The sequence below is a fragment of the Pyrus communis genome, chromosome 12 (assembly GCF_963583255.1).
Source record: "Pyrus communis chromosome 12, drPyrComm1.1, whole genome shotgun sequence".
In the NCBI taxonomy this organism is placed as follows: domain Eukaryota; kingdom Viridiplantae; phylum Streptophyta; class Magnoliopsida; order Rosales; family Rosaceae; genus Pyrus; species Pyrus communis.
In genome coordinates, this window is record NC_084814.1 from 18,292,503 (window position 1) to 18,315,475 (window position 22,973).

The 22,973-nt window shown below is 37.3% G+C and overlaps 3 protein-coding genes across 5 annotated transcripts; 1 reads left to right on the forward strand and 2 right to left on the reverse strand.

Moving 5' to 3' along the window:
* Window positions 1-4,012: 4,012 nt before the first annotated feature.
* On the reverse strand, window positions 4,013-4,948 carry LOC137711663 (uncharacterized). The gene has a single exon (XM_068450918.1). The coding sequence runs from the start codon at window positions 4,879-4,881 to the stop codon at window positions 4,114-4,116; it is 768 nt and encodes a 255-aa protein (XP_068307019.1). The 5' UTR covers window positions 4,882-4,948; the 3' UTR covers window positions 4,013-4,113.
* An 8,042-nt stretch (window positions 4,949-12,990) lies between these two features.
* LOC137710311 (metal-nicotianamine transporter YSL1-like) lies at window positions 12,991-16,728 on the forward strand. 2 transcript variants are annotated; one of them, XM_068449243.1, is made up of 7 exons: window positions 12,991-13,292; window positions 13,431-13,810; window positions 13,900-14,072; window positions 14,767-14,861; window positions 15,070-15,204; window positions 15,295-15,599; window positions 15,692-16,728. In XM_068449243.1, the coding sequence occupies exons 2-7, from the start codon at window positions 13,444-13,446 to the stop codon at window positions 16,609-16,611; spliced, it is 1,995 nt and encodes a 664-aa protein (XP_068305344.1). In that variant the 5' UTR covers window positions 12,991-13,292; window positions 13,431-13,443; the 3' UTR covers window positions 16,612-16,728. The 2 variants fall into 2 exon arrangements, with proteins under 2 accessions (XP_068305344.1, XP_068305345.1); XM_068449244.1 differs by lacking the exon at window positions 12,991-13,292 and having other exon boundaries at window positions 13,320-13,810.
* Window positions 16,729-17,046: 318 nt separating this feature from the next.
* Window positions 17,047-22,769, reverse strand: LOC137710312 (protein HLB1-like). Of its 2 annotated transcripts, none has more exons than XM_068449246.1 (14): window positions 22,209-22,769; window positions 21,554-21,679; window positions 21,264-21,333; window positions 20,110-20,223; window positions 19,841-19,924; window positions 19,333-19,383; window positions 19,131-19,160; window positions 18,926-18,988; window positions 18,723-18,788; window positions 18,425-18,553; window positions 18,213-18,248; window positions 17,817-17,936; window positions 17,485-17,655; window positions 17,047-17,303 (listed from the first exon to the last, which is right to left on the reverse strand). In XM_068449246.1, the coding sequence occupies exons 1-14, from the start codon at window positions 22,661-22,663 to the stop codon at window positions 17,193-17,195; spliced, it is 1,626 nt and encodes a 541-aa protein (XP_068305347.1). In that variant the 5' UTR covers window positions 22,664-22,769; the 3' UTR covers window positions 17,047-17,192. The 2 variants fall into 2 exon arrangements, with proteins under 2 accessions (XP_068305347.1, XP_068305346.1); XM_068449245.1 differs by having other exon boundaries at window positions 17,485-17,658.
* Window positions 22,770-22,973: the final 204 nt, after the last annotated feature.

Genomic DNA, 22,973 nt, shown 5'->3' on the forward strand with positions numbered 1-22,973 from the left:
ACTTGGCTTTGTGTTTGTGATGAGAGAGAAGTGATGACGTGGCCGAAGTGCTGAAGGGTGAAGGGGATGCTGACACGTGGACGGGTCATTATATAAGGGACGGCGGGGACCCGTGCTCGTTTCTTTTGGCCTTTTGGTAATTTTGCTTTTTTTATTTATTTTTTGCAATTTTTTTACTGGGTGAGTTGTTAATAATTTTGTTGCTAATTAAGTCATTATCTGTAATTTCGAATAAATTCTGATTTTTTGGAATTACAGTTTTGAATTAATTATTTGTCTTTCTTAACAAAAAACAAAGGAGGCAAGTGGCCCTTTTACAACAGTGAAAATGTGTTGAATTCTTGCATAATTGCGTGAGTTTAAATTTCGAAGGGAGGGAGAATTCGACAAAACTACATAATAGGTAGTCTAATTTAATATCGAATATGGTATCAAATGAGTAATATTACGTTACCACATATTTGTACCATCGTTTGATGATCTCCTTTTAAACCACAAAAATCCGAAAACAAAATTGTCGGCAAGAAAACGAAAAATCACAGAGATGAAAAGCCATGGTTCTAAGCCCCTTGTGTTTTTTTTTTTCAATCTTTTTGTGTGCAGTAGAGTTGGTGCATGTAGAGATGGGAGAGAGAATAATTGAAGGGGAATGAGGGATAAGATTGGGGTTGCGAGGATCAGGAATTGAGATAGTTTAATTCAAAATATATGAAATTTAAAAACTCAATTTACTCATGTGCCCTTGTCCAACTCATACATCACCTAAAATAGTATTAAATTGTGGTATAAAATTTTGGTCAAAGTAGCATTACTCTTCAGCTACAACACAAACCACATCTTCTCTTTACTTGTAGTTGTCGAATTGAGGAAATCAAACATAAAGTGCATGATTAAATAACAATGCGTGAAAAGCTAAAAAACACAAACTCGAGATTACAAGTACAAATGTAAATACTCTTAGAGCACTTTTACCGTGCTCTTTTGCCCTGTGGACAGACTCCATTTGCAATCCAATCCCCTCCCAAAGTGGTGTTAGCCCATTCGTGCAATTGGGCTAAGGGGGAGCCCGTGGGAGAGCTTAGGCACAAGTCTAAGGCCTGAGCATTTGAGGAGAAGTGATGCAAAGCTAACGTTAACCACGTTATAAAAAAATTTGCGTCAAGCGCGTGCATAACACAGGCGCTTGGGGGGCACGTTATCGATAAGATTTCAGGCGGTGGGGCCTGCGTTGCAGCCTACTAAGTATTAGTTGAATTTGGACAGTTTGATTTCAAGATCAACAGTCCAGATTTTTCTGTTTTAAAAATTAAAAAATAAGAAAAAAAACATAAATGTTTCAAGGGGACACGTGTCACAATTTGGACTGTGGGATTTCAATTTTTTTTATTAAAAATCATATCCGAAATTATAAATAAAATTATTTTTTATTATTTTTTAACATAAAAAATACTAATATTTTATTATTTATTATCATGGCTATTTAGTTTAGGAATGAAAATGCAAAAGATAATTACTGTTCATTACTATTCACTGAAGGGAATTGAATTGCTTATTACCAAAGAGAGCCTTTACATATTGAAAGTGCTCTTAAATCAAGTCCGCCACTGTATAATAAGTTTTGAACAATTGATAAAATGACAATTTAATTTTACAAAGTAAAAACTTAAATAGCTTTAGCTAGTGTGAGGTGCCACCATATACCAAGTCACCATCACAATAGCAAAAAATGCAAAACTCAAAGAAATTGACGAAGATCTAGACAAGTGATGGACCATGTGGTTTAATCCCGATTCGGTGTACAGTCTCGAATGGACCAAAATAAAATAAAATATTTGGTGAACATTCACATCTCATAGTATCCAGTTATCTTAATACGTGGTATAGGAATTGGATTCTTTTCGAATTCAAATTATGAGAATCTTAGAGATTTTACATTTTAATTATTTATCGTGTATCATACGATAAAAAATTATTTGACTTTTTTTATTTAAAATTAAACATAAATAGTATTTAACGAAAATTGATCACACGATATACGATGAATGATTAAAATGTAAGAATCTTTAGAATTTCCACAGCGTGGATCCGAAGAGGCTCCTCTTCCCATGTTATATATTAGGCACAAGGACAAGAAACATCAAATGGAAAATAAGTGATGTACCTGTGTGTATATGGGTGTACTGTTTGTCTTGTATGTATCCTAGAACAAGATTTGGCTGCTGAATTTTCAGCAGCCATTCCTTCTTATATTCAATCCCAGATGGACACGTGTTCAAATTTTAATTTAAAAAAATCAAAACTTGAATATATGCCCACCCGAGATTAAATGTAAGCAAGAGTGGCTGCTGAAATATTCAGCAGCCAAGTTAATTCCTATATCCTATGGGATTGTCAGCTCCTCAACTATTGAGCATGTTCATGTGTTTGGGGTTTCCCACTTGCTCGTTGTCCCTTTCCTCGACCAAGATTGCCCTTACTCGTCTTATCATTGTAAAGTTGGTCTTCTTGCCCATTTATTATATAGAAAAATGTTACGAGACTCTCTCAAAAGTAAAAATTTTAATAAATTTTTTGTCATCTTATATTTTTGGTACGATGCTTATAATGTTGGTACTATAATTAATGTTAAACTATGAGAGGATAGAGAGTGTATGGAAAGTCTTGCTTTCAAATAGAGCATTTTTGTATTATATATGCACAAAGAATATCATCAATTTCCAACTTAATTAACATTAATATTAAAAGAGTGTCATAGAAGAAAGAAAATATTCATTGATGACTAGATCGGAGATGTAATATAATTATAGTTTAGTGTGGATGTGTGTTTATTTCGTCAATTACTGTGATCAGCTGTCTAATTGACTAAGGATCCTTTTTGGATTTTCTTTGTAAGGATTTTAGGGATCCTTTAACCGTATCCATTCATCGTAAATTGTACGGTCAAAAATCATTTTAAAATTGAATGCAAATAGTACCTGACAAAAATCGGTTGCACGATTTACGATGAAAGATTACGATTGAAGGATTCTCTGGATCCTCACAAAGAGGATCTGGAGAGGATTCTCATTCAAATTATAAGACCGTCCATTATTATTATTTTTTTTTTTTTGAACAAACGAGTTTTCTTCATTAAGAGATAGGGAAGTAGGCTAAACTTCACAATGGTTCAACAATAATGTGGTTCAAATTCACCTTTAACGGGAATTTAATCTAAAAACATCTCACTTACAAGTGAAGAATAATACCACTAAATCGTAGTATTAAATGGCAAGACCGTCGATTAATCAGATCTCTCTACATGAGCAAATTTCACATCCTACTTTCTTTTTTTCTATTTTCATCATGCAATGTGGATTTTTAATCAGAACTGTCCCTTTTTTAAAGCAACCTTTAAAGATTATCTACACACAAAAACTAACTAATTTGCCAAAAGGTTATGATCCTTTTGGGGAAAGGAAAGGTTATGTCTTTATGCATGATCGGAGAGATTTTTCAACGTACTCAAAATATTGGACGGAACAATATATGTTATTATATAATTCCTCTAATTATATAATAATATGTAATATTCTGCTCCGTATTCTCCTCACATTAAAAATCTCTCCATAATTAATGCCATGAAAAAAGCACAAATAAGGGGGTGTTGGAATCTTCTAAGAGTGGATGAAACACTAATTGGTGTTACTCCAACTAACTTCCCCACAATAGAGATTAAATCCGTGATTAGATTGAGTTGACCCAATTCATTGTCTTAAATGAAATTGATTCATACCTTGAAAATTGGAAATCATCCCAACTGTTCTTCAAAAGCCTTTTTCTTTTTTTTTTCTTTTTTTTTTTAACAAACGATATTATCTACATTAAAGATGAATGGTAGGCTTAGTCTCACAATCGGCTAATAATAATGTGGTTAAAATTCGCTTTTGACGAAAATCGAACCTAAAACTCTCGCTTATAAGTGAAGAGAAATACCACTAAATCGTAATACTAAATAATTCAAAAACCATGTTTGGTGAAAAGATAATCATTTTTGTTTGTGCTTTACAATTTAACAAATTGTCCAAAATTAGATTAGAAATTGACAAAACAAAAAACCAAAAAACTAATTGGGCCTTATATTAATCTTGTGCGTCTTAAGCTTTTGGAAGAGGCTTTAGAAACAAAGTAGCCCACACCCAAACACATGACCCAGATCCCCACATCCACGGCCCATCTCACTCCTTCCATATCCATCTCCATCTCCCTCTCATCCTCACCGTCCACGTCACTCCCCATCTCCGAATCTCCACCGTCCGATCCACAGTTACAACAGCAGCCGTCCGATTCATAATCTACCTCTCCCTCCTCCGGGATCTCCTCCAACCGCTTGAACCCGCATTTCCGGTGCTTTTTCGTCTTTTTAACCACCATGCTCACTCTCTCATTCATCGCCACGTGTCCCTCCACCGCCACGCACACCTCAGCCTCCGTGAGCTCCGCCGCGACACTCTCGCCCTCCAGCACGCACTTACACTCTAATTTCCACTCTTGCCCCTCATCCTTCCTGAAAACTCCCTTCAACACCTTCTCCTCCCTCAGATACACCTCAAACCGGATCCCGTCGCCGGCCCCGACCCGTTCCCTGGACCCGAATACCACCTCTCCTTCTCTCACCTTCGCGTTCACGACCCGGTACAGCGTCACAAACGCCGGCGAGTCGGGTCGGATCTGTGACCCGTCGATCTCAAGCTCGTTTTCGTTGATCCGTGGAAGATAAATAAGACTGAGCGATTCGGGTAACGGTTCCCGGGTATTCAAACCCGAAAACCGCAGAAAAAATTCCCGAATCTTCAATCGGTCTCTGCGTGACTGGAATCCGTGGTAGTCCGTCGATCTACACATCTTGAATTTTCGTAGTTTTTGCTGCGACCCGAATTTTTGACCCGAATGGAATTCAAGTACTTGATTTGGATAGAGATATGGAAATCGTGGGATTTATATAGTGGGGAGAAACGCCGGTCGGTTCGGATTTCCGGGGTAGGGAGCACACGGTTTATGGTGCTGACGTGGGGAAAACGACAAAAGGGCCGCCAACAGGTTTTTTCTGCGTGCCGGGCTGAGAGAGAACGTAGTGGAATTAACATGTGGTATGTTATCAGCTGCTTTGCAGGTTTTGTTACCAAATTTTGGACCGTTGATTGGGTACGAGGCGGGAAGATGATGAGGGATGGACGGTTGGGTGTCGGTTTTGTGAATTTTGAGAAGAGGGATGGGAGGATTGGGTGGTTTGGGAGGTGCATGAATTTTGAGAAGAGGGTAAGAGGATTGGGTGGTTTGAAAACCCTCGATTGTCGTTTACACACAAAATTAAGACTATCACAATATATTAGGACTCAATTTGTACCACGTTATAAAAATTGACGGCCTGAGGGAAGAAGAAGGAAAAGTTTAAATAAGATTATTCTCACTTCAACTAATACCGAGATCTTCTGTGATAACATTTCATATCTGAAAGATTGAACATAAGGTAATTATCAAATTAAGGACAACATCGATGTTGTTGAAAGTGGAGCCCTCGACCCACCTCTTTGAAAATTCCACAAAGCTCGAATTTTGCTAGAGAAGTGATCTATAAGAGGTGGATTAGATGATTGGTATTATGTATTAATGGATGAGAATCCTCTCCTAATCTAAGGATGAGGATCCTCATGACCAAGGGATGTGGACCGTTGGATGAAAATCCAACGGTTATAATTATTATAACGTTAAAGGGACTTCCCTGTTTGTAGCCGTTGGATTTTCATCCAACGGCTCACATCCCTTGATCATGAGGATCTTCATCCTTAGATTAGGAGAGGAACGAATAATTGTCGACAAGTGAAGCGACCTCAAAAGAAAGAAAGAGGTACCGCGGGCGCCGAGTCATTTGCTTATTTTAGACAATAACAAGTTGTATTGAATAGTTGAAGAGCTGCCGGACACTTAGCCGACTTCTAGGAAATAGTTGTAGCACATAACCTTTCAGTTTGATGTTCGTAAGTATATCTTTCCCATGAATAAATAAAAAGCTTTAAAATGCTTTTGGAATTTTTTTATTAAGGAAAAGAGGATAATGAATCTCTAATATTAGTGTATTATGCTTGTCATTGCATATACATTGTGTATAATTGGATATTCTAATTATATTAGTAGCTCAGGGGTAGTGCTATTTACACACTCTTTTACTTCTCACACACCCTTATTAATTTTATTTATTATTTTTCTTCAGTTTATTTGATCTGACAGCTGGAAATTGAGTGGTGTGTGTAAGAAGTAAAATGGGTGTGTGGAAAGCACCACCCTAAAATTAAAAGGAGAAGTGGCGTTTAATGAAGAAAAGTGATTGGAGAATTGACAATTTAATGGTCAATAGATTATTGATGTTGTCGTATCTCAAAAGTGGATGTTTTGGACATTTCAGGTTGTCCAAATTAATGCACCTGTGGTTTGGCATGTTCGTTTTGAGCCCGTAATACATGGATTCGAAGAGAACGACAAGATCTACAAGACTTGTTGCAAACAATAAGCACATTCAGAATTTGGCCGAATTGCAGCGTTTAATTGCCAAAAACAAGATTTTATTATTTTAATACAATTTTGATATTTGTTTGGTTCCTTTTCTATTTGAATTCATAGGATTTCTAGGGTTAAGTTACCTTATAAATAAGTCATCTTGGCTTGGTTTGTAATTAATTTATATTGTTATCAATTCAACTTTAGAGTTTTCTCTATTTTCAGGTGAATTTCAGATTGCTTATGAACTTCAGTTTATTTGCTAGTGGACTCTAGCTTTAGGATTTCATGATTTCCTTTGTGTTATATCTCGATGCATCATATTAACAGTCCAAAAAGGTTTAACATTTGAATTATACTCATCAAAATCTAGTTGCTCTATTATAGAAGTGTATGATGATTTTTCTTATGTTTGGATGGGGAATTTCCAAATTACAAAGGATTGAGATCAAACTAGTAAGAAATTGATCATAAATATTTGAAGAATTAAAAATCCCCGTATACGCACTACAAGGACATGTAAAGGAACTTGCGTATGTCTATTTCAAGGGTGTCATCTACAAATGAAATCTCTTATACGTGCCTTTGTAACGCTCATGTAAAAAAATTTCTAATCTCTTTTATGAATATTTTATGATTCATTTCTTCTTGACCTCTAGCTCTTGGGACTTCAAAATCCTTGGCCCTAACTGTTCCCTAATTAGGGCAGCACAAATATGAGTTTAATTCATCATGTAACACCTTGAGGTGTTCTAAATTTCTGATCCTGCCCAAATACAAAATACTCCAAGGACACGCATGCAGCACACGCACAGAAAGGAGCCTTTGCATAAACACGAGTCAATAACAATGGCTTGACACATGGCAAAAGAACAACTTGACAGCTGCTACTTTGTTTTGCAAACCGTTGTATGGTTTAAGTAGTGTATTTATTAGGAATAAGGTTAAGTCGATGTTTAATGTTAATTAAGGGAATAATTAATATCGTAACCGAGATTAGTGAATCTCTCCCAAAATGGTACTCTCCAACCTTTCACTCTTTTTTCTCACAAAGTACACCATGACTTCATCTTTCTTCATCATGTAATCATGAACAGATTGAATGATTTCTGAAAACTCTGCATTATATTTTACACAAAATATGTGATGAACACTATGAAAAATGGGTCCCATATCAGAATGTTTAGTCAAATCTTCTTTACAAAGTGGTTGTTTATAGGGTTTGGAGTTTATCACGAAGAACATGGTAGTTGTTCTTATTGCTGTGGTTTTCATGGATTGCAGCCCCACTCTCTCCTTTTTATCTTTAAGAAGAGATGAACAAGAAAAATGCTAAAGCCTGACAAGAAGTGTGGTGCACAGAGGCTTCTCTGCCTGCCACATTGAAAAGTTGGAGGCATGGACCATGTTAGATTAGCCTAATATTCCTAACCATTGTACTGGGATCCTAAAAGAAAACGTCAATTTCAAATCAAGTAAAAGGGATAATGTGCAAATTATGTCATTCTCTCTTTGCTGCCAAAAAGAAAGTTTGAGCTTCAACTTCCAATCTGCAAACTCACGAGAGAAATGTTAAGGAGACTCTCAAAATGAGATTTTTTACGGACTTTTTGGCACCTCACAGTTTAACGTTAATTTCCGTACCAACTGTATTAAACATTGTACCAAAAACCCCGAGGTGACAGAGAGTTCATTAAGACTGGAAAGTCCCACTTTTAAGAGAATCTCCTTACCGTTTCTCATCCCATATATATTATGATTGCACAAGCCACTAGGTGACAAAGGTTGCCTCAATGCTTCACTAAGGTGATGATATCTATGATTGCAAAAGCCACTTAGGTGAAGATTTTCTCCTTCATTTGGTCAGTTTCGTCACATTACAACCCACCCAAAGTCCTCATCCAAGAAGGCAAGGACAAAACATACCATGATACATTAAAAAAAAGGTTGCATCAATAAATAGGAATTGGATTAGGGTAGTTGCTTGTAAAACTTATGGTAGAAGTATGTTGATCGATATCCTAACTTTTAAATTGAGCAAACATATATGTCTCCGAGGAGCACAAGCCTAACCTATATATAACTTGTTCAATCCCAAAAAGAAAAAAGTACAAATATTTTTTTTGAAAAAAAATTAGTGAGTTCTGGTCTTATGGAAAGTTTTAACGTTTGAAGGCATATTGTAGTAACGTTATCTTTCAAACTTTATTTGCAAGTGTGTGAAGAGATTGTGCAAATACGTTTTGTTGTTACAACGAAGCTCAATGCACAAGTAAGTCTAACAAGATGACTCGATATTCTTGGAAACTAATATGTGCACTATTTAGTTCCTAGTAGTTGTTCATAGAAAAATTTGAAGAAGAGATACTTTTGGTGTATATGAATCAAATCTTAATAAGCAAATTAATATCTTTATATATTATTTGAAATGTGTGACGATAAGTCACGAATCGCTTGGCCATATAAATTATGCAAAAAATATATTTCCAAAAGAGAAAAAGAAAAAGAAAAGGGCTAGTAATCATATTTGATTGGAACCCACAAATACACCATAAGCTTCTTGATATCTTCACAAATTATTGGTTATTATATTTTGTGAACTATTGGATGATGTACACACCTACAAAATCTTGAAACCTTTAAATCAGGCCATGCCTATTACCTATTTCCCTCCCAAATTTCAACATGGGTGTATTTTAAGGGTGCCTATTACCCATTTCTCTCTCCTTCTCCCTTTTGTCCTTCTTGCCTGGGTTTGGTCTTTGGTCATCGATTGATTTCTGGGTGGGGATTTTCGAGTCGTCGTTCAAAGATGGGAAGGGCGCAGATGTTCATACAAATTGAAGAAATTGAATTGCAGTAATGAAAGAAAACAGAAATTTTACAAGAAAATCCAACTTAATGAGGTGCTATCTGGAGAGAGAGAGAAAGATATAGAGAAAAATTGTCTGGATTGGGTTTGTGCAGTTGGAGTGGCGGTGAGGAAAGTAGATGTGAGGGCGGTAGTTTGTCTAGGTTTACAAATAACAATATGTTTTCTCTTTTTCAATTTTTTTTTGTCTTTCACATTTATAAATTCTGAAAAAGAAAGGATTTCCCATTACAATTTTTACTTATAGAGTGCATTTTAGTTTTTTAGACAAGAAAGTAGAAGTTTTCATAATTAAAAAAAACAAAAATTAGTCCTAACTAATTCGGCACTGCACTTAACGCTTCACAATTCTAGTACTATTTAGTTCATGCCAAGCCAATCCGACTTAGTCCCTTAAACTAATCCAGTCCGAAATAATCTAGTACAACAAACGCACCCTAATAGTTATTTCTTGAAGAAAATAACAAATATTTTCATGATTTTGTGAAAGAATTTCTACTCTTAAACCATCTTTTGAACCAAAATGCCCCTGCACTCCATCTTTTGACTCCATAAATACATGTTTGACCATGTAATCAATCATTATACACACACACACAAATATATATATATATATATATATATAAGATTCTTTTTTCCACCTAAAGTACGTGAATCATTAACCTCAATAGGCTGGCACAGTAGTTGGGGACGAATTACATGTCCGTATTCCACACGTCACGTATTCTGTTCGATTTCCAGCATTAGTGAATCGCATGATGGTGGTCAGGAAGAGATCCAAATGCCTATGTGAGTCTTCCTTGCCCCTGAAAAGGTGGACTACTGTGACGAAACCACTGCTGATCCCTTTTTTTTCAAAAAAAAAGAAAAGAAAAAAAACGTGAATCATTAGACATACAGAAAAGGTTTGAATCATAAAATTTGACAAACATTGATAAAAACATAAAAAACAAAAGTTTACAACAATCATTTTAACATGTACCATTTTTCAATCAACCTAAAATCTATATTCACGAGTGACACGAATACGATTGTTGCCCAAAAAATCATGTGTTACATGTATTGGTCAATACCTGAATTCTTTTTGTAAAATAGAGCAAACATGTATGTGTCCCCAAAGGATCACATGGTTGGTTAGGCTTGAACCTAGCTACAAATATCTCTCAACTTAACATTGTGGATGGGTTGGAGTGGGGTGGGGGAGTCAATATCTGTTGATATCTTGACAAAAAAGATGTGTAATATTACTATATTTTTGGATGAGCTCACAGGTTGATTAAATATTACACAGTACTTGGATACAAAAATCTTGAGACCTTCAAATGAGGCCACGCCTAGCTATCTCCATTGGCCTAAGTCCCTCCTCCCATTTAGTTTTCAACATTGGGGGTACCCACCACCACCACTGTAAATATATTCTTAAGTAGTAGTAATCTTTTAAAGAAGAGAACAAATTTTCCATGATTTGATGAAAGTTGAGATGCTTTCAAAAGCTAGAAGTTAAAAAACAGTTCGGCGGAGAAACAATGGATTGTTCTAGTAGATGGACCAGGATCCTCTCCTAATTTAAGTATGAGGATCTTCATAACTAAGAGATGTGGATCGTTGGATAAAAATCAAACGGTTATAATTATTATAACTTTAAAGGAATCCCTCTGTTTGTAGCCGTTAGATAAAAATTCAACGGCCCACATCCCTTGATCATGAGGATCCTCATCCTTAGATTAGGAGAGGATCTTGATCCCTAGTAGATAGAGTCTTCATTTTTAAACTCATTGCGTGCTAAATCTGAACCATCTGCATTCCTCTTACTCTAGCTTAAGATTGTAATATCGATGTAACACAAAAATAATAAGTCGGCAACCTAATAAATGAATAAGCGAATATCAAATTGGGTTTATCCAAGCCCAGTTTTTGTTTTTGGTCAGATGAGAAAGAAATATATAAGCTCACAAGTGAAGCTTAATTAATTAAGTAATCTGGGATTATATCAATGATGGGGTCTGAAGTTTCAATCAGTTAATTTCATCTGTCATCTTTTTTCTCTTTTTTTTTCTGTAATTTTTATTTTCTGGTGTGAAAGCCACTTTCAAGTTGCAAGCAATATTCCAAAAGCACAGCTGGGGACAGTGCGTGTGCAGAGCTCATGGCCATTGCTTTTTACAGGGGGCAAAGAATGGTCTGCATTCGTTCTCATTAACTGGTCATCCCCTACATTGTTTAGCTTCCTCTTTATTTCTCATTTGATTAAGATTCTTGAGAATAAAAACCTATTTTTAGTGTTTTGATCTAGATGGTTACATATTGAGTTGAAAAGTAGTTGTTGGATTTGACCTAGAGAAATGATTTACGCAAACTTATTTTATTCTTCTGCACACTCTTGTTTGAACTTATGCAAACTCAAATTCTCGATACAAATTTAAGTATGCAGGATAAGAACAGAAGTAAGAGGATCACTTTCTTTTGATGTTTAATGTAATGCAATATAATGAGTTATTTCATGAGAACACTTGACAACCTTGTGGACAAAGTTCAAATTGGGTAAATCACATATTTGGCTGTCTTGATTGTTGCTCTGACATTTCAATTTTGATTGTTGATCTGTTTCTATGCATCAACAGATGTATACTTACTTGATGAGAAACGAGTATTTTGTTTGACAGTGCTTTTAGAATGACTAGCATTATTTTCAAATGAGAAGAACTTTTGACAATGTTTGGTAGAATAACTTTAACGTGTTTTTGGATTATAAAAACACTCAAGAAGCACACTTCCAAATGATTTGACATAAAGTACTTGAATTTTCAATAGGATTTTTGTTGCTCTTCTAGCAGAAGCGTGCACAACGATTATGTATAGAAGTAGTTCATACAAAAGTATTTCCAAACGAACCATCTAATTAGTTGAGAGTTCACAAGCAAAGACTCCAAAATATAGTAGAGAGCAACTTACAATGAAATTATGTGGAATAGAAGCACTATGATTGAAAGAAAGTTTTTTCAAATACAATGGATAATCTTCTTGACTATTATGAACACATCATGCTCAATGAGGGGGTGATTTGACCCACAAATCTACAACTTACAAACTCCCAATGGTCCAATTTAACCACTTCATTACATGGGAAGGCAATCACTAGCCCTACCCCAACACCTTTATCACAATTCATAAGGGCAACACCTTGTGGATGAGAATATAGAGAAATGTGATCAATGATAAGGCCGGCTGGTAAGGCCAATGACTGTGAAGTAGGACCGTAGGATGGAGACTGGCATGCCATTTTCGGATTTCAGAGCAATAATATAATTCATGCGAAAAAATTAATATGCATATATTGTATTATTGGACAAAAACATCAATAATAACGTTTGAAGAGTGTATGTAAGTACTTCCCGTGAAGTCCGTAAATCATTTGTACCCATAATTATGATATTGTAATCCATTTGCCCTACCTCTATATCAAGCACTTTCTGCCAGATTCTGCCGTCCTACCATTGCAGAGATTCTTATTTATTTGGTTGGTAATTTTGCAAGTGGTTGAATTATATATAAAAACAAAGACCATAACGTGAGATATTTGCACTGTCGGAAATTTTCTAGTGATAAGATATACTCATGTGGTTTTGGAATTTGTAGGTTGCCGAGAAAAACTGAAGAGGATAAACATGTCCAAGTAGTAATTTCTGCACTTCGTGGGCTATATATTCACCAAGGAAGCATCCTTTTCTTCCTGTCTATCTCACTACAATAGGCAACACCAAATACTTTTATCAACTTTTCAAGATTATGTAATTGTAATTTTATAGCCAAGTCAATCCAGTCCAGTCCTTTACCATCCATTGTAGCTAAGCTCGAGGTGGAAAAAGGACTAAAATACAACAACTCGACGGTAAATTCATGCATAAGTGACATTTTGAGAAGTTCTCGTGCATCCTCTTCTTTTTATTTGATGAGAAAAAAAAATGGTTTTCGTGCATTCCATTTGAAACTCTTTTTTTATTCCCATTGCCTAACAAACAAGCAACAGGGACTTTGAAGCCATGAACATGGAGTTGGAACCAAGAGGGAAGAAGGAGGTAGAGAGAGATGACATGGAAGAAGACACGATAGTTCAATCCGAGGGGCCGATTGGGACTATCCTTCCGTGGACAGAGCAGTTAACAGTCCGGGGAGTCGTCGCGAGCATAGTGATTGGAACGGTGTACAGTGTGATAGCCATGAAGCTAAACCTCACAACTGGGATTGTTCCTAATCTCAATGTCTCCGCTGCTCTCCTCGCCTTCGTGTTCATCCGAACGTGGACGAACCTGCTCAAGAAGGCGGGATTCAAATCAAAACCCTTCACTCGGCAGGAGAATACTATGATTCAGACTTGTGCTGTTGCTTGTTATAGTATTGCTGTGGGAGGTACTTTTCGTTTTTCTTTATGTGTTATATTAATTTTTAATTAATGTTTCTTAAACATTATTTAATTTTGTACTTTTTTTGATAAACAGGTGGATTTGCATCTTATTTGTTGGGATTAAACAAGAAGACATATGAGCTCTCAGGTGTGAACACAGAAGGAAACTCTGCAACTGCTGTTAAGGAACCTGCGCTTGGTTGGATGACTGGCTTCCTTTTTCTAGTCTGCTTTGTTGGCCTTTTTGTCTTGATTCCTCTAAGAAAGGTATTGATCTTCTACTCTTTAGTTTCTTGCTATTTTCTGGCTTTTATACGGGCGATATTGGGAAGGGATTCAAACTCAGGACTTCCGGCTCAGAGTCATTGTTCTAAAAATTCCCTCTAAACGTTAGGTGGTTGATCACCACCCTGGTTAGTTTCTAGGCGTTTGAAAATTAAGAAGGGGGCACCTAATCTGCCTAGGCACCCGCTTAAGTCGCGATTCTCACCTAAACAGAAAATAGATAACTTGAATTTTGCATTTTATTTTTTCTATAAATTGTAAGAGACTTGTTGAATACCTAGATAAACACTTATTATATACTCGTTCCTTATGTTTTGAATATGTTTTAATACTTTATAATGTATATTTCATTTTATTTTGCAACTTACGTATCACAATACAATTATGTATGCATTTAAATATAAGTAGGCATTTATTTATATATTACTTGAGGAGTAGCACCTTTATCCGGCATTCGACAAGCGCCTTTTAAAACCGTTCTCAGAGTAAATAATGCTAATCACTTGAGGATTCGAACTCAAAATCTCTAGCTCAAGATAAATGTATTAATCACTTGAGTTGCAAGCTCCTTGCCGTCTTCAGTTATTTGTTCGATGAGACTTGGAGGAGATAAATATTTTTTCTTTTTCCTTTAAAGTAGATTTTCATATGGAATTTTTGTTTGTTCTTTTTACAGATTATGATAGTTGACTTGAAATTGACTTATCCAAGTGGTTTGGCAACTGCGGTTCTCATCAATGGCTTCCACACTCAGGGAGATGAGATGGCTAAGTAAACATCTGCCAACACCTCTCTTTATCACTCCTTTGAAATCCATACTTATGTGTGTATATATACTATATATATATATATATGCATAAATATTTTTAACTCGGGTGCATAAGGAAGAGCACATTCGCTTTAACTAATGTGGGCCCTGGTTTGCTCTTAAAGCGCCCCATTAGAATCAAAACTCAGCCAAAGCTATGACGATTTGCAGGAAGCAAGTACACGGATTCATGAAGTATTTTTCAGTCAGCTTCCTGTGGGGATTTTTCAAGTGGTTTTACAGTGCCACAGAAGACTGCGGATTCTCGCAGTTTCCGACATTCGGATTGCAAGCGTGGAAGAATACGTACGAATTTTTTATCACTCAATCGTTTCACTTTCCCTGCTTCTGGTTCTTGTTACTAATCCTTCATAATTTGCTGCTATCAAAATGCAGATTCTATTTCGATTTTAGCATGACTTTTGTGGGAGCAGGCATGATATGCTCCCATCTGGTAAACCTGTCTTTGCTTCTCGGATCCGTGCTCTCCTTCGGGGTAATGTGGCCGCTCATTGGCCGGCTTAAAGGACACTGGTTCTCGGAGAGTTTAGACGAATACGACATGAAGAGTTTATACGGTTACAAGGTTTTCCTCTCGGTTTCCCTAATCCTCGGTGACGGGATTTACAACTTCATCAAGATTCTGGCTTGCACCATTGTTAATATTCATGTCAGATTGAAGAACAAGAATCTCCCATTGGGTAATAGAATCAGCCTCTGAATTTCCTTTTGTTTCATGCTGCTGCTGTGTTTTTTTAGTTAGTTTTTGCTAATCAACTTCTTCTCCCTGCAGATGTCGAGGGCAAGGCGAAGCCGATTGAAGAAAAACAGAACGAAATCTTCCTCAGCGAAAACATCCCTACGTGGGTTGCAGTCGCCGGATACGTTGTCTTTTCAATCATATCGATAATCGTGATCCCGATGATGTTCCCGGAGCTTAAATGGTATTATGTTATAGTAGCCTACATGCTTGCTCCGTCTCTTGCATTCTGCAATGCTTACGGAGCTGGTCTAACCGATATAAACATGGCTTATAACTACGGAAAAGTTGCCCTCTTCGTGCTGGCAGCAATGACGGGAAAAGAGCACGGTGTGGTGGCAGGGCTTGCCGGGTGCGGTCTCATCAAATCGGTGGTTTCCGTGGCATGTATTCTGATGCAAGATCTCAAGACAGCCCATCTAACTTTCACCTCTCCTAGAGCAATGTTTGTGAGCCAAGCCATTGGCACGTTACTAGGCTGTGTGACAGCTCCTCTCAGCTTCTTCCTATTCTACAAGGCATTCGATGTGGGAAACCCGCACGGAGAATTCAAAGCTCCGTACGCCTTGATCTACAGAAACATGGCGATTCTAAGCGTTCAAGGCTTCTCGGCGCTGCCTCAGCATTGCCTACAGCTCTGCTACGGCTTTTTCGCCTTCGCGGTGTTAGTTAACCTAGTCAGAGACTTTTCGCCTAAGATTGGAAAATGGATGCCACTTCCGATGGTCATGGGCGTTCCCTTTCTGGTCGGGGCATACTTTGCCATAGACATGTGCATTGGGAGTCTGATTGTGTTTGTATGGCACAAGCTTAACAGCAAGAAGGCCGTGCTGATGGTTCCCGCGGTTGCTTCCGGATTGATTTGCGGTGAAGGGTTGTGGACTCTTCCCGCTTCCATTCTTGCTCTGGCCAAAGTAAAACCCCCAATGTGCATGAAATTTTTGGGTTCCTAGAGTGAAAAGGCTTATATATATATATATTTAGTAGACGGAAGAATGGTAGCAAGTTGTGTCCGATCCTAAACAATAAAAATTTCATCTTGGTGGGTGATTCACCACCGCTTGAGCAAATATTTCTGCATTTCTACTTTTGCTGGATAGATCACAGAGAGAGAGAGAGAGAGAGAGAGTACGTTATGCGAGGGGAAACCTGAAGAAATACGAGGTAAAACTTAAGTATTCGGTATGACATAACGTAAACGCACTCTTTAGCGTGAGGAAGCTCAGCCGGATCCAGCCCAGGTGGATGGCGGTCTGAGGTCAGTTTTGAGATGAGAATGAGATGCAGACATCAAACACATAGATGTTCAAAAGAGATGAAAAAAGAAGTGCAAATGCTAGTTTTCTTTGAGCTTTCTGGAAGATAGAAACAGCAACCAGGTCCACTAATGAAAATAATCTGACTATGCAGAGAAAATTTGTATTTGATCGTGTAAAAAAAATTTATGATATACAGAGTTTATTCGAACAAGTCATTCTCGATCGGAAAATTATACATCACTCGAAACAAAATAAGGAACTGACGATACATTAAATCAGCCTGTTACAATACCTGCCAGAACATCGCTCTTACCCCGCGCATAGATAGTGTAAACTAGACGGATTGCATCAAGCCATCCATCAAGGGATTCCCACGAATCGGCAACCTGGAGGTAGAATGTTCGCATTAGAATCGGGTTTTAAAATATAAATGCAATGTTTTTAGTCCACTTTTCATGCACTTGACAGACTACCGAAAAAATTCTATGATTTGATGCCCATCACAAAGAACCGAAGAACTTCTCTTCGTATAAAGAATTTTTATCTGTTGCCAAGGGCATTCCTTACCAGATAGATGGGTCCGTGAATTGTATCGATGCAGAGGCCAGCACCAGGTGGTAAAGTCAGATCACCACATGCTGAAACAGAAACGATATCGGGAACGTCAACTTTTATAGCTGCTTCCACTGATCTACTTGAGATGCCTTGGGGTACATGCTTTTGCTCATTTTTGCTAACCTGCTGAAAGGAAGTAGATGAACAGAAAGAACACAAGTAAGTAACAAACAGATAAAGAATATACTTGGCACAAGCAAGGAAAGTTACTATAACTAATTCAGTTATCGAATGTGCAGATAATTTTTCTTCGCTTGATATACACTAAAACGATAAAGAATTACCTGTTGAAGCCCTTCATTATTCAAAACAAACTCCGATTGTTTCCAATCACTATGAGGTGCAATTGGTTTTCCCGCTGGTGGTGCAGTAAGATATCCAACTTTAAGATATGGTAAAGGAAGCTGTAAAGATTAGAAATTATCATGTCAGCAAACCAAAAAAATAATCTCTCAACCAACGAGATTAAGCAGACATCAAGGTATGACCACTGAAAGAATTAGGAAAATTAAGTCTTGATGATCAGGGAAAAATCAGGAACGCGCATCATGTATGGCTCTGTCATAAGGTTCACTTCTCAATGGAGAACCAGTAGAGACCCGACCTCATAACTGACCAAAATTATTTATACAGAAGCCTAAAGGGTTTACTGAAGTTGGTATTAGTTCTTAACTTCTTACCATGGATCGCACGAGCCGCAAGGCACTACTGTAAACCTGTAAATAATTAATCACACAAAAACTTAGCATACACAATCAAAGTGAATATCCTTAAACCTTAAAGGAAAAATAAAACCAACTACATTTTACGTCTCTCTCGCTGAAGGGCTATCCTTTTCTCCATATAAATATCAAATCAAATTGGTTGAGAAAGAAAACTATGGGAACCTTACATTGTAATTTGGTTTCAAAGCATGAGCAGCTGCAATGTAGATAGCCGATTGACTATACAATTCATTAGGTGAAACTTCTTTGGGGTGTCCAGATCCCCCAGTTCTTAGTGTGTCCTCAGCCAATCCGTACTGCAAGTAAGAAAAAGACCAAGGTTTGGTAATTCAAGTTACGGGGGATTATTAGATAAGAGAACCGGTGGTTTCTTGTTATCCAGTATAGAGGAAACTGAGAGTCCATTTAAATTATGAATGGAGTATCACATTATCCTAAAATTATTAAGATAAGTAACAAACTAACCAATACGGTTCCAAGATTGTAAATTGCTCGATGGAAATCAAACTGCAACTGAATAGCTGCGCGGAACTGCACCAGAAGAAAATGACATGAGTCATGACAGTATAAATGAGAAACAAACACTTCAAAGATGAAAATAATATTCTGGTTTCCCATCCACATTTATCCAATCATTCTGATATCTCCAAAAAATTATTATACGGTACCTTACTTATTGCAGATCTTACAATTGTTTGCTTTTCCCGTGCAGGAACAATTGCGCTGAGTTCCTAAATTGCATAATTGATTAAAAAAAAAATCAATTTGGAGTTCATGACATGGAACATAATTATATGCCGAGTGAGAAGAAAATTTAAAAAGATTTTATTTCTTCTAAAATAAGTTTAATTAAAATAATGCAATTTAAGATACCTGCAGAGCAAGTCCCCAGTTGTTAAGTGCCTGGAATATATGACACGGATTTAGTAATAGGATACAAAGGAGACAATGCAAATAAGTGCATTCTTCCCGGATTTCATAATCTGTTTCTCTTCATAATTGTATAAAACATTGGTTTTCGCAGGATATCATAAGAAATAGGAATAGCCTAATACAACAATTTATTGAGTCATACCTGGGGACTGTTCCAGTTGAGCAACACTGCTTTTTCGTAATTTTTTGTAGCCTGCAAATCAAATCAAGGGGTGGTAAAAATCACTTCATTTATTCGAAATTATGTTTTTCTTTAGGGATTAAAAATCCAGTTGTTTATGATTCGGCGAGGAATAAATGAGAACTATCGCCACTTGATGCCAGCACCGCCACATCTAAGGAGAAGCAAAATTGATTTAAGAAGCAAACTCCTAGTTTCCTAAACCTCCAAAAGATCACCTAGTCCAAAGGCCTAGTTTTTTACAAAAGAATAAACTAAAGAGTATCAAATTGCTCATGTTTCTATGCTATTATATCTTGAATATTAAAAAGTCATATCCAACTTCCAAGCGTCAGAATCCAGCTGCCACGTGTAAGAGTTGCCACAACAGCCGCAGCAGGAGATTAACAAGAGCAGCAACTTTTTTAAGACATGGAAAAAGAAAGTAACTTCTATCTGGCAAGGCTGAAGCACTGAATTATGGTTTAACCTGCTTCCATAGTTCTTCAGCTTCCTTTGTACGACCACGCATTTTTGCCCGATCAGAGATAGCAATAGCCCAATTATAGAAAGCCTGGAAAGTAAAAGTCAAGCATTATTTTCACTCTCACACAAGTGAGATAACCAATCAGAAATTATAGAAAGATCATCTACACACATACATACACCTTCTGAATAACTCTATCATGGCACTTTCAAGATTACTAAGTTCACTTGCTATTTGAGGAGATTATATTGTAGAAGGATATGCAAACATACATCATGAAGTGTTGGGCACAGACGGGTAGCCTCATCATACTTTCTGCAAGCCTCCTCAAGCAAAGCATCTTTAGAAGGATTAGTAGAATCTGGACTAACATTATCTGCACTTTCCTGCATCCCAGACGAGGATTATTTAGATAGTAAATTCACACTGGTTCACCTAAGGGGAAGACAAAATGTCCCTTAAAACAAAAATTTCAAGTGACACCTCACATTATTTAATCATTTAGAGAGAAGCTGAAACAGCTAAAGGCACATAACTGGAGGAGAGAGCTAACATAATGAAGATACTTATACCCTTATTCATTCCACAAAAATGACCCAATTGGAAAACGTTGGCTAATGTAGAATGGCACTTTAGCTTAGTAAACAACACATAAGGGTAGACCAAGTTTCAGTGAGCATATTATTCTTACTACCATGTGTTGTGAGTTGGCTCATCAAAATACAAAGGCCAAACAGGTTTAGGTTTCCAATTGGTGTTTGGAAAGGAGAAAAGGAATGTGCACAGGTTATCTCCCATAAGAATTGGGAAATAGGTTTTTCTTTGTAATCCGAATGAGTTTAGGATTAGAAAATAAGTTAGTTTTCCCAATTCTAAGAGAATTTAGGAATCCTATACTTGTAAGGCATGTAAAAATTAGTGTATGTGCTATAAATAGGCTTGTGGGGCTGATTTATTAACACGAACAGCAGAGAAAATACAAGGTAGAGAGCCAAGAGTGATAAAGAGATCTAAAGAAAGGTTTTGGGGTTTAGCATAAGGGCTTTCAATAAGTTCTTGTAACCTAGTTGTTATTCTCCATAGTGCAAGTGATTTCTCAAGAGAGATCACACAAGGAGTAGGCAAAGTTCGCCAAACCTTGCTAAATTCTCTATGTTTGTGTGTGGTGTGTTTACTAAACTGTTCATATATTCGCATGGCATCATCTTATAAGTTTGCATAACACCGGAGACTATCGATAAACATGATCAACTAAGGGGGATTAAAATCAACACCTTGTGCCTCCAAACCCATATAAAATAACACCATTCTCACAATTGCATCGCAAGGAAATAGTTAAATTCACAGAAAGCCGTCTAGTTGAAATTTGATAAGCAAAAACCATAACTAAATGCAACCACAGATCGAGCAGGAGAGTATCTCAAACCTGAAGAACCAGCGCCCAATTGTAAAGTGCATCATAATCATGTGGGTTTCTTTCTATTGCACTAGCATACCTACAAAATTTATGTACAAATAAGAATTCCGGGAAAGCAAGACACCTAAAAGACATTGTGTGGTTGCAAACATCGCAAAGTACCGTAAAAGAAACAAAGAAAAGAGAAGTATGATCATGAACATTACAAAGAACTCAAACTTTGTTTCAGTAGTAAAATATAGGATTATACTATTCCCTACAAGCTGACAAGTAAGAAGGAAAGACAAAGAAGACAGTACCTCTTGGCAGCAAAAGTAAGAACCCGTTGGCGAGACCGACCGTCATCATCGGTACCAGTGACACTGTTGATCAACTCCATTGCAGCAATGTTCTGCTCTGAGTGTTGCTCTTGTGGGCTTTCTTCACTGATACAATTCAATCCACAAATCGCCAAATAAATTGTCAAAAAATGGTTAACAACGTAGGTGATCCAGAACAATGACCATACAAAACTTACATTTTTTCGGTCCTCAAAACAAATTTGATCCATGACTAAAACTGATAACTTTTGTCGAAAACAGTAACATGCAAATCGACCTACCCAATTTAAAGTTACAACTTTTAACATTAACCACTACAATGACCATACAAAACTTACATTTTTACCACCCCAAACACAAATTTCATTCACTAACAAATTGATCCACACCTAAAACAGATCAATTTCGTCGAAATCAACGACATTCAAATCCATCATAACCAATTCAAAGTTCATAATTCTATCATCCTTTGTGAATTCCAGTTTTCGAAAACCCGAAAGTGGGAACTGCAGGAAAAAATCACCAATTGGACTAATTCTCCACACTGAACCAAAATTCAAGCACAACAAACAGAATTTTGTACAATTACATTACCAAAAAACCAAAATTTAAAATCAAATGAAGGAATGAGAACCTGTAACTGTAAGGGGAGCTGGAATCATTAGTGACCTCGTTTGATTGGTCATTTTTCAAGCCACTAAGCAGCTCCCTCATCGTGAATGTACGGCTTCCTTCGTCTTTCTTCAGCTCCGGATGCGCAGCTCGCTGGCCGTGTGATTGGATCGAGGCTTCGATCACTTCATTCACCTTCGGATCCGCGCCATCGGCCACCACCACTTCATGTTCGGGTAGGGGTTCCGGTCTAACTTCGGCCTCCGTCACTGGCTCGGGTTTAGCTTCGGGTTCGGGCACCGGTTCCGGTTTAATTTCGGGTTCCGGGGCCGGTGCTGGTTCAGCTTCGAGTTCAGGCGCTGGCTCCGGTTTAGCTTCAGGCTCTGGCACTAGTTCTAATTCGGATTCGGGTTTCGGATTTGTTGTCTGATCTGGTTCAAGTCCGTTCTGAGCGGGGGGTTGTTCGGCGATGGACATTACGGGAGATCGGAGGAGGGATCGGAATTCGAAGAGTGATCCGACTGTGAAGTAACAGAGAGGTTGGAGGGAGAGAGGGAGGGAGAGAGGGAGAGAGAGAGAGAGAGAGAGAGAGAGAGAGAGAGAGAGAGAGAGAAATGCTCGTTGTTCAAAGTTACAGACTTTGAGGAAAATAAACTGAAAATATTAAGCGGTCGTACGGAGCCCCGAGGGGTTAATTAATGTAACCAAGTCATAAACGTACTGTTAACAGAGTAAAAATTTCACTTAAAAAAAAAAAGAAAAAGAAAAAAAACACAGTAAAAAATGG

What these genes read in the sequence shown, in the direction of transcription:
- LOC137711663 (XM_068450918.1), bottom strand. Translation starts at nt 4,881, where the DNA reads ATGTGTAGATCGACGGACTACCACGGATTCCAGTCACGCAGAGACCGA.
- LOC137710312 (XM_068449245.1), bottom strand. Translation starts at nt 22,663, where the DNA reads ATGTCCATCGCCGAACAACCCCCCGCTCAGAACGGACTTGAACCAGAT. An exon ending in ATTGGGCGCTGGTTCTTCAG is followed by an intron (nt 20,224 to 21,263) that starts GTTTGAGATACT and finishes TCTGGGATGCAG; the next exon opens with GAAAGTGCAGATAATGTTAG. An exon ending in ATAATGAAGGGCTTCAACAG is followed by an intron (nt 17,659 to 17,816) that starts GTAATTCTTTAT and finishes ACTTCCTTTCAG; the next exon opens with CAGGTTAGCAAAAATGAGCA.
- LOC137710311 (XM_068449243.1), top strand. Translation starts at nt 13,444, where the DNA reads ATGAACATGGAGTTGGAACCAAGAGGGAAGAAGGAGGTAGAGAGAGAT. An exon ending in TTATAGTATTGCTGTGGGAG is followed by an intron (nt 13,811 to 13,899) that starts GTACTTTTCGTT and finishes TTTGATAAACAG; the next exon opens with GTGGATTTGCATCTTATTTG. An exon ending in TTGCAAGCGTGGAAGAATAC is followed by an intron (nt 15,205 to 15,294) that starts GTACGAATTTTT and finishes ATCAAAATGCAG; the next exon opens with ATTCTATTTCGATTTTAGCA.